General features: G+C 38.9%; 2 protein-coding genes across 9 annotated transcripts in view; one reads left to right on the top strand and one right to left on the bottom strand.

Moving 5' to 3' along the window:
• The window catches only part of ZGRF1 (zinc finger GRF-type containing 1), a 106,175-nt gene extending 94,197 nt beyond the window's left edge, over positions 1-11,978 (bottom strand). For all 7 annotated transcript variants that reach the window (XM_075200441.1, XM_075200448.1, XM_075200427.1 and 4 more), the window contains exons 1-4: positions 11,715-11,978; positions 8,232-8,292; positions 8,073-8,153; positions 50-109 (exon numbers count right to left, since the gene is read on the bottom strand). In XM_075200441.1, coding sequence (XP_075056542.1) covers positions 50-109; positions 8,073-8,153; positions 8,232-8,252 — 162 coding nt within the window. In that variant the 5' untranslated portion in view covers positions 8,253-8,292; positions 11,715-11,978. The remainder of the gene's footprint in view (positions 1-49; positions 110-8,072; positions 8,154-8,231; positions 8,293-11,714) is intronic.
• Positions 11,964-17,134, top strand: part of LARP7 (La ribonucleoprotein 7, transcriptional regulator) — a 28,538-nt gene continuing 23,367 nt past the window's right edge. Inside the window, exons 1-2 of one of the 2 annotated variants that reach the window (XM_075200471.1) lie at positions 11,964-12,066; positions 16,778-16,987. In XM_075200471.1, the coding sequence (XP_075056572.1) occupies positions 16,786-16,987 (202 nt within the window). In that variant the 5' untranslated portion in view covers positions 11,964-12,066; positions 16,778-16,785. Of the gene's footprint in view, positions 12,067-13,876; positions 13,898-16,777; positions 16,988-17,134 lie in introns of those variants that run through there. The other variant, XM_075200478.1, reaches the window with a different exon arrangement.

The following is a 17,134-nucleotide window of genomic DNA, read 5'->3' as shown; positions in this document are numbered from 1 at the left end:
CAGTTAGACTTACGTTTAACTGGGAGTGCTCCTTTAAATAGTAACTCACCTCACTAGTTTTAAGGAAAACACTTTCCAGACGCTGTCCTTTGTCACTGTATAAAACAGCCTACATTAAAAGAAGAATACACGTTAAGAGAGCACGTAATTATATCTTCATGTAAAATAATTTAGATTACCAAAACATATCAAGAGATTACGGCTTGTGATTGGACCTCCTGCTCAGACAAGAAAAATGGCTGCATTCAGCACTAATCATTCCTTCAACTGGTAGGCACACTTTCCACAGTCTCCAATTTTGAATTTGTTAAAGAGTTGGACACTACATAACATATTCAGATACACAGGACATGATTGGATGAAATGTATGTAGATTTGTACACACAGTCAAGATTACATTAAACGAAAGCGGATTACTCCGTTTACTACGTTATGGATCCCGAGGATGAGAACTACTAAGAATGGTATTATACGAATGGTTAAGAGGAACGTGGATTCAGGGGCGGAGTTAAGCCCCAATCTGATTAGCTGGACAATTAAATTAGACTATATAAGGAGGACATTATGAGGTAGCCCTTTTTCCTGACGAAGCCTAATGGTGAAACGCGTAGGTCACCTCAGATACACAGTACCGGACTATCACACAACTAATTATCCTCAACTCATACTTTGCAACACTATTTTCAAAGTGTGGAATGCGGAAATCAACGTTCCAAAGCGAAGCCGAGAAACCTGAAGATCGGATTTTGGAACGCACAATGCATTCCATCTGACAGGAAGTCAAAATAGAAAGCCAACTGCAATCTAACAGCAAAAATTGGATTTAAACTTTCATTGCACCATTACTTGTGCCAACAGATCATCCTTTGAAAAACAATCAGACTTTATGTGAGTACTCACACATCGTTTTTCTACATTGTATATTGAACTATGGGTGATATTTTTTCATATAACACTGAAGAGTGTATGTGAAGGCTATTAAGTGTTACAGCACACTGGACTATCAGAGTCACACCAACTGATATGGACATTTTATTTTATATTGTCTAAAACTGTATTACAGTGCCATCATAGCACATAAGATACATATATCTATTCTATGCCAGAAGGATTATATTAGTCTATACTTTATATATATATATATATATATATATATATATATATATATATATGCCTAATAATTTTAAGTACAATAAGAAAATAATCTATTGTGTTTACTACTATATTTGTGGCGCCAGGGAATTTATGTATGTTTATAAAGTGTACACATTAGGTTAATGAAACACAATACAGTGGTATTTGTTATAAACATGTGAAGGAACATGGTGAGGCTAGGTATTCAGAGTAATAGACATTGATTCCACTTGGTCAGAGGGAAAGATGCAGATGTCGAGTATTTTAACCCATATTGATTCCATGCCATAACTCTGGATTCTAGATATAATTTTATATATATTAGTAGGTTGATTGGCTGCTATTAAATTGACCCTTTTGTGTGTGTGTGTGTGTGTGTGTGTGTGTGTGTGTGTGTGTGTGTGTGTGTGTGTGTGTGTGTGTTAGGATATTTAGGACGTAAGCTCCAATGGGACAGGGACTGATGTGAGAGAGTCCTCTGTACAGTGCTGTGGAACTAGTGGAGCTATATAAATAAATGATGATGATGATGATGACAGGGAGGTGGAGGACATGGAAGTTTCCAATTCTGGGCTATTGCAATGGGGGTATGTCCTGTTACATATCATCATCATTTATTTATTTAGCGCCACCAATTCCACATTCCTGTACAGAGAATATCTGTCATACACATCCATGCATGACAATATTGGTCTAAATTCCCTAACATACACACACACACACACAGACTAAGGTAAATTTTTGTCAGCAGCCAATTAAACTCCCATGTATGTTTTTGCAGTGTGGGAGACACCAGAGCACCCAGGGGAAACCCAAGCAAGCACGTGGAAGACATACAAACTCCACAAACATAAGGCCCTTGGTAGGAATCGAACTCATGACACCAGCGCTGTGAGGGAGAAGTGCTAACCACTTAGACACCGTGTTGCCATCTATTATATGTCTGGAGCTGCTACGGGGTGTAAAGGTGGAATAGGGCAACTTCAGGGAGAGGTTGCAACCTTGTATTAGTGACCTGGTTTATTATGTTAAAAACTTCTGGCCCAAATTTTTTAGGACCCAGCTTTGCCTCATTCCCACCAACAAAATTTAGGAAGAAAGCCAGAACTTGCGGAGCTTATCTGGTGTGAAGTATAGTCTGTGTAGGAGTTTCACTAACATTTCGGAACTTAAGACATTTTGGGCATGATTCTTTACCAAAAGTAAGTCAAGAAAGGGAGTAAGTATTTTGCTGGACAAAACCATGTTACACTGCAAGGGATGCAAATTAGTTTATTATTTTGCACATAAGTTAAATACTGGCTCTTTTTCATGTAGCACACAAATACTTGATAGAATTATTTTTTACAATATTTAAAGTTGATCTAGGACATGTCCTACTCCAACTATAAATCTGCAATCTCATTTTAAATTTAAATTCCCCTCCAATGCAACATGGTTTTGCCAAGGTGCAAAGTTACAAATGTTTTGATTTACTTTCCCTAATGATTGAGACACTTAGTACACATTTTGCCCCATTCATCTTCTGTCAGAGAAATTTGTAGATCTGCCTACCATTTAGTTTGAACAAGTAGCCTGTTTTCTTCTAGAGGCGAGAGTAAAACTTTGTACTAAGACGACATTTCACCTTTATGTTTTGATGATGATAGGAGTAAACTTATAAAAAGAGAAGGGGGTTTCAAAGTAAGAGAAACGGGGAACTATGTGTTTGGATCCAGTGACGGATTTGTAAATATTCCTAGAAGTCCTGTGTAAGGATATGATAGTAAGCAATTGAATACATTACATGAGAACTTTGATTTCGTAGAGATCCTGTACAGTGATAAAGCCCCAATTATACTAGTAGGTCAAATCTAAGGTTGGAATTAGTTTGGACAGTGATAGAGTTGAGAAGAGGGGAGAATGCAACCCTGGGTATATTTGAACATTTTATCCCACGCCTCTAGGCAGTCAAGTACACTCTTTAGGGTAAGGTTGTTCAGTGGCCAGTGTGTCCTATTGACCCAGATAAGATCTTTTAGTGGAAAAAGATGAGTTATGTTTTTCAATCACTACCCACGGATTTTAGAAATTTCTAATTGAGGGCCAGCTAAGCTCCTTTTATTTTGGATCTAAACAGGTGTGCTCTAGCAAGTCTCAGGCGTTGACCTCTCCAAATAAAGTTTAATGATATTGCATAAAATATACTGATTAATATTTGGAGAACTATAGACTGATACAAGTATAAAATCTTTGGGCGGAGCAATGTGAAATGCTTGTATGGTTTTAAATAGACAGCACCTTCATCTACAACACAAGGATATTTAATTCATTTTTGAAATAATATAATCAGTCATAACTACTACTGCCTGCAAACACAAACATAAGTAATATTCAGCCAGCCACTGCTCATTGTGAAGCATAATTGTAGAAATAAAATGTTGTATGTATTAATTATTGTGCAATTATGGTACACATACATGAATTATTGTAATGTATGTTAATGGAAGCTTTTAAGTAACTGGTACTGGATGACAAATATATTATAGAATATTCTATAAAAGTTCAGTAATCTGAAAATATTCCATCACATATTGTGAAGATAGCGTATAGAATGGAGCTACTAACTGGTATTGGAACCACTAAACAAGGAGTAGCGGAGTCTAACGCACCCCTGGTTTTTACCAGGAACTCCCACACAGAGATTTGGACTTGGCTGCAAAAGAAACGCAAGTCGCGTCTCTCCAGGATAGTCTTCAGTGTAGCAGAGGTGAGAACAGTCAAACAGGAAAAGCAGTACCAAGGGAGATACAGAGAGGGAGGTCAGAATAGCTGAGGTCAAACCAGGCTGGCAGATGCACCAAATCACAACCCAGAGAGAGGGTAAAAACTAGCCGGGTCAAAACTAGGAGGATACACAAGGAACGCTGAAGGCAGGTAAGACCTGATACTCTGGCACCCTAAATTTTTAAATACATGCAGCTGAACACCGATAAGAGGGAGGTGTGGGAGTGGTCAGTGACGACACTGACCTCCGACAGGTGCCTAGAAACGGGACAAGTTGCTGCGCATGCACCAGATGGCACCCGGAATATCAAGGAAGCTGCGTCCCTGTTGCCTAGCAACAGGACGCCCTGGTCGAAAATGACAGACGGCCATCGCTGCTGCAGAGAAGAGATGCTGGGACATCGCCTGCCACATATATATTTATAAAAAAAAGTCTAAAATTTACATTAAATTCTATAAAAGTTATTTGATAATGTAAATAACAGTCACTTTTTACTCATTAGCATAAGAAAACCAGTTAGTTGCGGACAAAAAAATAGTGATAATGTCGTGCAATACGACGAACATAAAAATCAAGTGAAGGGAAAATTTTTATCCCCACTCTTTTATAGAAAACCACCCCAAACACAGGCTATAAAGAAAGAAAATGGGAAGGGGGCATAAAGAACCTCACATTTCATCAGCAGCACCCTGAAGAAAACAGGCAGTTTCGTCTTTCCCATATGGCGTTAAATTTAAATTGTTTATCATATAGGTAGGTAGTATACAGTATTTTCCTTGTTCACAATATACCAGACATTTTTTTAAGAGTTGGGATTGAAGGAGGTTCTAAATGTTTCCAATTTTTAGTTTCACTGCTAACAATGTGTGGGGGGTGGGAGAGCAAAAAGGTCTTGATCATTCTGACACGGAAGTAAGAAGGTAGTGCACTTTATCCCTAAAGGAAATGAAATGTGGACAGGTCATCCAGATGTGGAAAAGTGTACCCCTGTGGCCACATTTCTGCCAACAGTTCAGGCTGTTAATCAATCTTAATTTTATGCAGGTAAAAGGAGAGAAACTTTACTTGATATCCCTGATGAACACATACACATTACACTTATTTACAAAATAGAACAGGATTTAATGTTGCCTCATGAGGAGACATAATTTACTGCTGTTTCTGCATTAGGCCAGAACTTACTCTTCTGAGGTACCAGAAGGCTATTTGCCAAGAGGTGAATGAGTTGAGAAGAGCAGAGGTGAACTTGTATTGGGAGATGTTGAGAGGAAAACATGGGGTAATGCTGGGAAAGACAGTGTTGCAAATGTGATGACAATTTATGTGATCCCCACTATTGTTCAGCAAACTCCAGAATTTTATGATGCAATTTATGAAATGCAGGTTGGGTGTGTAGGGGCTGTCTTAAGCCTTGTATTGATGCAGTGTTTAACAATGTAGTATTGTGTTAGTGCGAGACTTTACCTAGAGGTTATCTTACGCTATGGATAAGAAAAGTGTGCCGACACCTGTCACTCCTACATTGTGAGGCTCATAGCAAGAGGACTGGTTGGTGTGTAACTTTGCTCAGCCACTTCGATAGCAGGAATATTCAAAACAAAACCATTGTCAGACCCAAATGCAGATGTTTATTTTATTAATGTTGAAAATTATATCATATCTGTTTAACTAAATTTAACAAAAAGAGAGTTTTAATTTTATATATACAAAGTGACTAAAATATGCAAGTATAGCACCATTTCAACAACATTGTTACTTTACTAAGAACATTCCAATTTCATATCAGCACAACAATATACACTAAGTGGCCAATTTATTAGTACTAGTACTGGCTAGGACCCCTCTTTGTCTGAATTAATCTTGGTATTGATTCAACAAGGTGCTGGAAACATTGCTTAGAGATTCTGGTCCATGTTGACAGGATAACATAACATAGTTGCTGCAGATTTGTTTGCTGCGCATTCATGCTGCGGATATCCCCCACATCTTAAAAGTGCTCTATTTAACGGAGATCTGATGACTGTAGAGGCCATTAGAGAACAATGAGTTCATTGTCATGTTTGTGGAAAACAGCTTGAGACGACATGTGATTTGTGACACAGCATATTATCCTGCTGGAAGTAGCCATTAGAAGATGTGTAGACTGTGACCATAAAGCAGTGCTCCTCAACCAGTGTACCACAAAATGTTGCCAAGTGTTGCAGCGCAATGCCTCCAACAGGAGAAAAAGCAGATTTATGGCGGTACATGTGTCATACTATGGTTAACTGGAACTTGACTTAAGGAAATAATTTCACCATTTGTTCCATATGTTTTCTTTGAAAAATATTTTAGTGAAATAAAGAGTTCATTATTATTATTATTATTATGTTATGGGGGTGACACTTACGTATGTGTGACGTTTCCACAAGCGTGTTCCTTATCTCTCCGCTGCTGTTGCTGCCAATTGCGCTTATAACAAGCAGAATTGGGCCCATTTCCTTTTTTGAAATTGCATTTTTATTAGGTCGCGGGTTATTGAGCGGGTTACACGTGTGTCGAGCTCAGGTCTCTCTCGCCCTTGCTTTAGGTACTGCCTGAGAGTCTAAGACACTCCTAAATTTCTGCCCCACCTCTCTGACACATATGTTCCTTTCCTTACTTCCACTCCCATTGTACCCAGAAGTCCTGCCCTCCTCCCTACTTATCCCTTCCCTGGGCATGGAGCTAGCACTGCCCCATTCCTGTTACTTGCTGTGGTTATCCAGTTTTGGTGAGTTTATGTTCATATAACTTTCTCTCTTTTAACCACTGATTTCTACCATCTCTTCCCTCCAGCAGACTCTTCCTTTTTCAACCAAATTAACTGTAAACCGACAGCACAAAAACGTCGGCAAGCAGCGGCTCTCTCTGTCCCCGGGCTTAAAGTGCTAGCTCTTCGGAACAGGGACGTCTGCACACGCTTTCTATAGAACGTTTCATATTGTGCAATGAAACTGGTGTACTTATCAGAGTTCAGGTAAACTGGGCTCAGCCTGAAATAACCCGCGAAGTTCATCATCATCATTTAGGAACTGTTAAAATAATCAACATAGAATATTATTGTTTTTGGGAACCATGTCTTTTACTTTATACTGCACAAATATTACTGTATTTATACTATCTGCAGAAAACGTAGAAGGGCCTTGACCAAGAACTTCTAGTTGCTCTATCAAATATTAGTTGTAGCTAAAAGCTAATATTAATTATAGTTATATGCTAACATAGTTAATATTAGTTATAAGAAAAAAAAATGTTATTAGCTGCAATGTAAATTTATTACATAAAAAAATAACAATTAAATGTAATTTCTGTGTATGCACTTTGTAATTCCTGCTTTTTTTTTTTTAATTATATTTTTGCTTTTGGTGTGCCGCAGAATTCTGAAAGAGCTTAGGTGTGTCAAGGGTGAGAAAAGGTTGCGGTGCACTGCCATAAAGGGATGCACATGGTCAGCAACAATACTCAGGCTGTGTCATTTAAATCTCAATTGGTGTTAAGGGGTCTAATGTGTGCCAAGCAGACATTCACCACACCATTACACCACCACCACCAGTCTGCACCTTTGACAAAACGCAAGATGGATCCATGTCCTTTACACCAAATTCTGACCCTACCATCTGCACGTCACAGCAGAAATTGAGATTCTGTAAACCAGGCAATGTTTTTCCAATATTCTATTGCCCAGTTTTGGTGAGCCTGTGCCCACTGTCGACTCAATTTCCTCTCCTTTCATCTTTCTGTTACCTTGAACAAGTCTGTTTATTCTCCTCTGACCTCTCACTAACTAGGCATTTTCCTCCACAGAACTGTCGCTCACTAGAGGTTTATTGTTTTGCGCACCATTCCTTGTAAACTCTGTAGACTGTTGTATGTGAAAGTCCCAGGAGAGCATCAGTTTCAGAGATACTCAAACCACCGCGTCTGGGACCAACAATCATTCCATGGTAAAAATCACTTAGATCATATTTGTTCTCCATTCTGGGGTTTGGTCTGAACAACAACTGAACCTCTTGGCCATGTCTGAATGCTTTTATGAGTTGCTTCCACATGATTGGCTGATTAGATATTTGCATTAATGAGCAGGTGTACCTAATAAAGTGGCCACTGAGCATATAAAGAAAGCAATTTAACAATGAACAAAACAACTCACCTGATTTCCTTCTGTTAATAGCTTCAAGATACCATCTTGCCAGACTTTAGATTTCTTAGTCTTCTGATGAGTGTACAAAACCTTAAAAACGATTAACAATTATAACGCCAGAAATTAATTTTCCTTTGATAGACAGGCCAAATAAATATTCATACTTACTGTAAATACCTGACCAGCCATGGCTTCACACAGTAACCATTTATTCAAGCTTGTGCACTACCTACAATAAAAAAAACCCAGTGAATTTAAATTATATAAAAATATAGCGGATCCCTTAAAAACTAGCCAGAATATCCAAGACTGGACAAATCCAAGTAGCCAATGCACCTAAAAAAATACTACTGACATCAAACTGTTGGGAGTCAATTCTATTGATTTCAATGGATGCATGTATTCACAGGCTCCCTAAAAGATCATGTGACTAACTGGCTCCTGAGCTCTACAATATTTTGTCCAGCCCTGACCAAGGTCCAGTGTAAGTTCTGTAGGCATCCTAGGCGGTGCCCTCTCCCACTGGAACTGGCACCCACTCTCCCCCACTACTTCTTACCTTAACAGGGGGGAGGTAGGGGCGATATCTCCTTTTCCTCAGACTAGGAATGTGATGCTGCACTGTGATATCACAGCCTTGTGCCACACACCCAGCATATGAAATATATGCAGTTGTAGCAGCCAGCATCTTCACAGGTAAAAAGCTGCCAGCTGCTCTTCAGTGACAGCAGACAGCACTTGGTGTGGGGGCGACACAGGGACATGGGCCCCTAACAGTGCATGTTTTCCATATCTCCTTACTTTAGCACAGGTGTATTCATTACTGACTGAGACAGATCCACAATTGGCATAATTATTACACAATTGTGGAGATTGAAAGTGTTCTCAAGCCTGTGAGTTTCTTCTCAGGAACTTTCTCTTAATATATGGATTATTAATTGAGACTAGAACTGCATCTGAACAGGCATGTGTTTAATCTATAACGACTGTGATGAATTTCTTTACTGGAACTGAGTAAGTCTCTGCTGTAATCTACATTGTTGGGGATCAATATCACCTAAAGAGGACTTCTAAAGAACCGAGAATTTTTGTCATTTGATCTAATTGGTCACCACTTTTCCCCACCTTAATATACGGGATGGACAATCTTTACTATTTCGGGTGGACTTCATGTCTTCTGGTATTTAGTCCCTGAGTGGAAACTTTATAGACATTATGGGCCTGAGTCATTAAGGAAGCATACTGATCGCATTATGCAGTTGTTCTCAACGGTATATAAATCGGCTCTGCATACTCTTGGAGTCAGCAAGGAACGGATCTCAAGATATGTGTGGTGTTGACTATCTGTATAGGTTCACTCTGCTGTACTAGACCAGACACTGCAGCATGCATACAATACGTATGTGGAATATGAAATCTCAAAAAAAAGCACAGAAAAAAAAATTATTAATCAGTTAATGTTACCTGTCAATATTATAGTCATTTATGATTAGAAATGGAAATTGTAGAAAAATATTTTTTTTATATAATTTTTTTTTCTGTTGAAAAACATTAGGGCTAGGCTGTCCTTATGTCTACTGTACATAAGATACATTTTTACAGTTGCTCCTGATTGCAGACACATGTTATAGCATGCATATGATACTGACTCAGGACATAGATTAGCCCCTTAGCAGGTGCAAGAGATACGGCAGAAAAACAAGAAACTTTCACACTCGCAGAGCTTCATTCCGTCATGGCTGCATTCGCTTCAGTTTAGCATGCCCACATTGTGCATCGAGTATGGGCGCACGCTCCTTCCCCGCTCCGTTCACTCCCTGAAATCGTAGACCTTCGTAACAGTCATTTGCATTAGCATACGCAGCGGACTTGCTTTCATTGACAACCCAGTGTCCGTATTCTGGACATGCGCAGAAGGGAATTGCGTACGATACGCACAAAAAACAGAGATACGTTCCTTAATGACTCAAGCCCAGTATGTCTATTCTGCTTTCTGTGCAATAATATCAATATTTTTATGCCACCAACCGTCATATTGATGGTCCATTTATAGTTTTGAATATGCTGTAGTTCTGATTTTAGTATTAGTGTATGAATTTTGTTTATTTATAAATAAATTGTTAACTTTTTGACTATATTGGTTCTCTTGTTATACTTGGTTCGACCATTACCAGGCATAGTTTTAATATATATTAAAATATTGATTTATTTAATTAACTAATAATTTTAGACTTTTCCCTGCGCTGTTCATCTTTTCTTTTGTAGTGTGTCCCATTCGTTATGGCTGCCATAGAATTGAAACGGAAATTAGGGAACTATTACTGTTAACTTAACTTCCATGAGATACTCCAAGGCAGCCCAATATTAACACCCATAATGTCTGTTTACAGTTTTCAGGAACAGCTTGGGAAGTTTCTCAGACACCAGGGGAATGAGAAGTTACAATATATACCTTCTGGGACTGGTTTTGTTTTATCTGTTTCTACTCAGCTGACTAGGTAGTTAACACATTTGTTATGGCTGCCGGAGAGAATCTCAAGGAAATGAAATGAACAATAATAATTCCCTCACTTAAGTAAGGGGAAGTGCAGCTTTAAAAGGATAGAATCAAATACATTCAAATAAGAGTGTAAAAAAAGTTTATTACAATAGTTGGGTGAGTTGCGAATTCTGTTACAACTGGCAAATAAACAAAAAAATCAATAACACAGTTGGCATCAATACCCAAATCCCATGGATAGTCCAAAGATTTGTTCTTGAAAGCTTTTGCTCTACCAATGACCTGTTTTGCTTTAAATATTAAACAACTGCACAGTAACATTTATCTTAATACACAGACTGTAAATAATTATCAGTAAATGTTCTCATTCTATGGGGGCTGGGAATTCAATTGTGTGTAAAGTCCCGTCTAATCCTCAAAAAATGTTACATTACTAAAACATCAATGATTTTTGCAAACAAAAAATCAAAAAAGGTGTGACTTGTCATAATACTGGGTGCATGCAGGCTCTGACGGGAAGTCCCCCCACTAATGTTTATTTAACTTTGCACAGAACGTCTCTTGTGATGTATGAAGGATACTCAGTTCTCATTCTGGAATAGACAACTAAATATTCTTCTTTCCCATTACACAATTCTCAAAGTACTTTTCTGTTATATTAAATGAAGGCATATATAGATTTTAAGCTTGCAAGCAGGGCCCTCTTACCTCTCTGTCTGTCTGTATTGTTTTATTACCGTGTTTGTATTCAATTGTAAAGCACTACGGTATGTGCTGGCACTATATACTGATGATATAAAATTAAATATTGGAATGCATATCCAGACATTGGATAATAAGTAAATAATTGATGCTTGCAGAAAAAGTCATGTACACAAACATGATCATGACGAGTCTCCTCTTATAATAATTATGAGCAACATTACTTAACAGTTTAATAATAAGAAGAAACACCAAGAGCTGTGTGGGGAAGGATGTAAGCACTTATTATATGCAATTAAGTATATATTTTAAAACAACTGGAATTACAAATTACGAAATTACCCATGTCACACGCTCTGCATTTTTATAGTTAAACTGTAACTATTGTCCTTGCTATGATGTGTAACATAAGAGTAAGTGCCATAGAAACCTATCATGTTTATACTTACAGCCAGCAGCTTTTTCTAAGATTTCGCGCGTGATGACGTCATAACCCAGCGCCGTCCAGGGAGATACTAAAATGCTCGTTTGTATTCATAAACCTTCTTAGTTTAGGAATGGTGTATTTTGCTTTCTGTTTGTGGTGACATCGAACACTAAAATTGCTCTACATGCAGACTGTGGTTAGTGTAAGTAATTGGCAGAGCAGTGTTGTCATGGTAATGCAGGCGCAAACGCCATCAGCTCTCAGAAAGCGCGTTGGGTCCTGTGTAGCTGTGTGTCGCGCTTGTAGTGACGTCCAGCTCCGCCCTACGCTAATGGACTGCTCGCTGAGCAATGAGTGACATGTGAGAGTCGCAGGTAAGCGGAGCTGGGTATGTGTGCGGCAGTGATAACAATAACAATAATAATATTGTGTTCTATTGTCAGCAGCAGGGATCATGCTGGGATGGTTGTGCAGACTGTAGCGCGTTATTCAATGATCTTCACATCAGTTAGTTGCAGCAGGCAACGCACACCCTCTACTTTCATCCATTCACACTGTAGCTGTAATACTAGTACTTGCTGCATCAGCTGCGTAACTTATAGCAAGTCGGGGTCATAATAGTGTTTATTTGGTTGATTTATGTTAAAGCGCCGGGGTAATCATGAAGTTTAGTTTAGCATCTTAAATTCTGCATATATGTTGTCATGCAGTATACAGCTGTATTACTCATTTATATCCGTAGACAAATACGTCACCTTATAGTACATGAAAAAATTGTTTTACATCCATTTTTAACATCTGTAAATGTTAAATTTAAACTCAACTCATTGTACTAAATAAGGCTGTACATATTTGCATTTTTACATACATTTAACCAATGTTGTGATGCAGTGCTTGTAATTGCACTTCTTTGTGTCTGACGTGTGTGTGTGTGTGTATATATATATATATATATATATATATATATATATATATATATATATATATATATTTCAGCCACAACATTAAAACTACTGACAAGCAAATTGAATAACTTTGATTATGATTACAATGGCCCTTGTCAAGTTGTGGGGTATATTAGGCAGCAAGTGAACAGTCAGTTTTTGAAGTTGATGTGTTGGAGGGAAAAATTGGGCAAGTGTAAGGATCTATGCGACTTTGACAAGGATCATTGTGATGGCTAGAGGACTGGGTCATAGCATCTCTAAGATGACAGGTCTTTAGGGTTGTTCCTGGGTTGCAGTGGTTACTACCTACTAAAAGTAGTCCAAGGTCATGGGTGCCCAAGGCACATTAATGTGGATGGGAAGCGAAGGTTAGCCCATCTTGTCCAGTCCCATAAAAGCGCTATTGTAGCACAATTTGCTTATAAAGTTAATGCTGGCTATGATTGAAAGGTGTCGTAACACATAGTTCATTGCAGCTTGCTGTGTAGCTGCAGACTGGTATCCATGCTGACTCCTGTCCATCTCCAAAAGTGACTACAATGGGCACATGAGTGACGAGAATGGAGCAATGAAAGAAGTTGGCCTGGACTGATGAATAATATTTTTCTTTACATCATTTGGACGGACCGGTGCGTCGTTTACCTGGGGAAGAGATTGCACCAGTATGCACTAAGGGAGGAAGGCAAGCTGGCGAAGGCAGTGTAATGCTCTAGGCAGTATTCTGCTAGGAAACCTTGGGTCCTGGCATTCGTGTGGATGTTACTTTGACACATACCACCCTCCTAAACATTGTAGCAGATCAAGTACACCACTTCATGGCAACGGTATTCCCTGATGGCAGTGGCCTCTGTCAGCAGGATAATGTGCCCTGCCACACTGCATAAATTGTTCAGGAATGGTTTGAGGAACATGACAAAGAGTTCAAGATATTGACGTGGGGATAAATTGACTAAACTGCGGGTTTGAAAAAGTGAAAATTCAGATTGGTATATTCTACAAAATAACTAGAATCTGATTGGTTGCTATAGGCAACATCTCCACTTTTTCAAACCCGCCATTTAGTAAAGATACCCCTTGGTCTCCAAATTCCCCAGATCACAGTCAGATCGAGCATTTGTAGGATGTGCTGGAAAAACAAGTCTGAGCCATGGAGGCCCCACCTCGTAACTTACAGGACTTTAAGGATTTGCTGCTAACGTCTTGGTGCCAGCTTCCATAGGACATCTTCAGAGGTCTTGTTTAGTCCATGCATTGACAGGTCAGACAAGTGACATGTCAGTCTTGTTCTCTGTTTATTCTCAAAATTGTATTATCTTGTAGAGAGAGAGGTGCAGATAAGGTAATGCATAGATCAGGGGACACATCTAGTAGGAGATCGTGGAGATACAAGGATCAGGGGACAGGTTTCCTAGGGCATAGGTCACAGGATACAGAATCAAGGGAATTGTGGTCCAAGGAAAAAGCAGAGGTCATGGGATAATGGGCTTCACAGCCTAGGGAACAAATGTCCATGGTGCAGAGAAAGTAAAGCAGAGATCAGGGGATTCAAAGATGTGAAGATCTAGGTAGCGCGTTGCAAAGGTTTTGGGATGACAGACCGAAAATAATTACACATTTGTGTTTTATTTTTTTTGTGAAATCCACCTCAACTTTTAATCTTGTATGCTTATCCTATAGTCTGTCCCACTTTTTCAAATTGCCACATTTAGATTAGCAACCCTGTTATCCCTGTACTTTACATGGCACTTGTTGAAAAATAAGTGGAGTAAAAACATTTCCTTTTTTTCATACAAATAAAGGAAATGTTTAGTCTACAGTAAATTGCAGCAATATCCATGAACCCCAGTTGTAAAGATCTTCGTACTCATTGCAGTACTCATTTGAGCCCATATAAAAACTCACTCGTTGGTTTTGCTTGGATGATTGCATGGTTGTTTCAACTAAGTTTTTGTCTTTTTTCTTTCTTTTGTTGGAACATTTGTGATTCTTGTTCCACTTTTCATAAAACCTTTTTTTTTTTTGCTGTAAGTCCTGTGTGAGGAACTGGAGGTGTGGCATTGGATCTCAACTTGAAATAGCTTGTTCCATCCCATATCACAGATGTTCGATTGAGATGTGGTGACTTAGAAGGTCATTGCATTACAGCTATGTTGTAGCCTCATGTTTTTGAGTATTATATTGCTGAAAAAGGCCATTTGCAGATGGGTACATTGCTAGCATTAAAGGATGCAGGTGATCAGCAACAATGTTCAGGTATCCCGTTGCATTTAAACATTGTACACCCACTATGTACAACAGAACAACACCGTAACACTGCCAAAAGTAAATTCATGGACTCCTATACTGGTCTTCCAATGGGACACAGCAGGAACCAGGGTTAGTAAGACCAGGCAACGCTTTTCCAATTCTCCAGTATAGAAGTTTCTGCATTCTACTGCGGCTGATGCATCTTTTTAGAAGTAGAGCTCGGTAGGGTTGTTGGTTGCATACCCCATTTGTGACAAGATACTAAAAGTAGAGCATTCTGATTTGCCCCCCATTAGCATCACTCTTTTACTCGGCTGTTAATTGATTGACTATATCCCTTCTGTTACCTTACACAAGACAAATAAGCTTCCATCACTCTCATGCTTGAAAGCTCATGTGCATGTGGCACAAAGTCACATTCAGAGTTCTGTACATTTTTGTTTGGCCCAATTTGCCCCCAGCCCCCACCCCAAATAGGTCAGACATGATTGTGTGGTTCCTGTTGTACAAAGCATTATTTTGCACAAATGAAAATTAGCAATTTTATTTTATTGCTAGTATTTTAATAACTTAATATTCTTTATATATTGAAAGCCAGCACTAGAGCTATTGCTGGACTTTTCTTCAGTTTTCATGAGCTTTACAATAGAGTGTACTCTGCACATTATGGGGAAGGATTTTAGTAAGTGAATACAGGCAGCTGTGCAAGTGAAATCTTGTGTCATTTCATGTGCACAAGGAGTAGGCTGAGGCAGCATGTCATTTTGGTGAGCAGTGATGTAGCACTGGACACATTGGAGCATCTGTGAAGTTACCAGGTTTTTCTGGGCCAGTTCTACCCACTTCACGCTGGCTGGCCCCCCAGGGATGCCTTATTATGTCAGGGAAGCCTATCCAGTACCTTCTAAGGTTCCTATAGTCACTCAGGCAAATGCAGTTCGAAAGTAAAACAATATATTTATTGCAATAAAAACAATTACTAGAATATTATATACACGTAAAGTCGTGTATTGATAAACTATTTGGCTCGCTTTTTCTTCAAATAGAGACTTTTATGCATATTAATATGTTATTATGTCTGGACTTGTCCAGTGGTTAGAGATCTTTGGGCAGAGGTGTACGCCTTAATTTCTAAAGTTATTCGAACCCCGATCCCTAACGCACCAGAAGTCGCTCTCTTACATCTCTTTCCCTCACAAGTGTTATTCGGGGATCGGTATGTCATAGGCCACATTTTTATAGCCACCCGGGCGGTGATTGCCCAAGCCTGGAAATCAGTCACGTTGGCTTCCATAGGCAAGATAATTTCTAATGTTCAGTTAAGTTGTGACATGGAAACCCTGGGTGTTCCTTACTCTTCCTCTGCCTCCTGTCACCATATCATTTGGTTTGAATGGAATCGATATGTAGCCAAATCCTCAGCCCTGCCCGTCTCTGGGGGAACCCCAGGTAATTCCCCTCAGTAAAATCAAGGGGCTACTATCTATCTTGTCTCTTGAATGACTTGTAAAATCTGTAAAATGCTCAGAGTGGTACGGTCTCATGTTTTTGCCTCGTATTGATGTGTATTGCCCCCCCCTTTCCCCGTGTACTTTACAATGTATGTTTTTCTGGGTTTTTTTTATGTACTATGTAACTAAAAGAGAAAAAAAACTTTAATAAAATCATTGTTGTAAAAAAAAATAAAAAATGTTATTATGTTCCTGCTTTGAAATCTCTTCTAAAAGTTTTCCAACTGGAGTTATGGCTTTCTGTGAATTTGCATAGTTACTTTAAGGTAACAAAATAAAAAAAGCAAAAACATATAACATGAATACCTAGATAGCTATAGGCCAGTGACTAATATATACCTCATCATATAATGATCATGATTATTTTCATGTTTATATAGCTGACCCAATGGCTGAGATGGATACACCGAGGAGCAAGCTGAAGGAAGATGAAAGCACAGAAACGAGAAAGGATCGTGAGAAGAAGAAGCGATCTAGGGTGAAGCAGCTACTCGCTGACATTGCCAAGCAGGTGGACTTCTGGTTTGGCGACGTTAACCTTCACAAGGATCGCTTTCTGCGGGAGCAGATTGAGAAGTCCAGAGATGGCTGTGAGTCCTGCCACACAATAATAGATCTTATTTGCTTATTTTTCTTTTATAGTGGAAAGTTTCAAATTTCAATATTTCGCTTGCCTGGGATTAGGCTTTCTGGATCTAGGGAAATACATCATATGTATTTTGGCAGTGCTGCTAGTT

The sequence above is a fragment of the Mixophyes fleayi genome, chromosome 1, assembly GCF_038048845.1.
Source record: "Mixophyes fleayi isolate aMixFle1 chromosome 1, aMixFle1.hap1, whole genome shotgun sequence".
In the NCBI taxonomy this organism is placed as follows: domain Eukaryota; kingdom Metazoa; phylum Chordata; class Amphibia; order Anura; family Limnodynastidae; genus Mixophyes; species Mixophyes fleayi.
The sequence above is the reverse complement of the archived record's forward strand: the minus strand, read 5'-3'. Positions and strand labels throughout refer to the sequence as shown.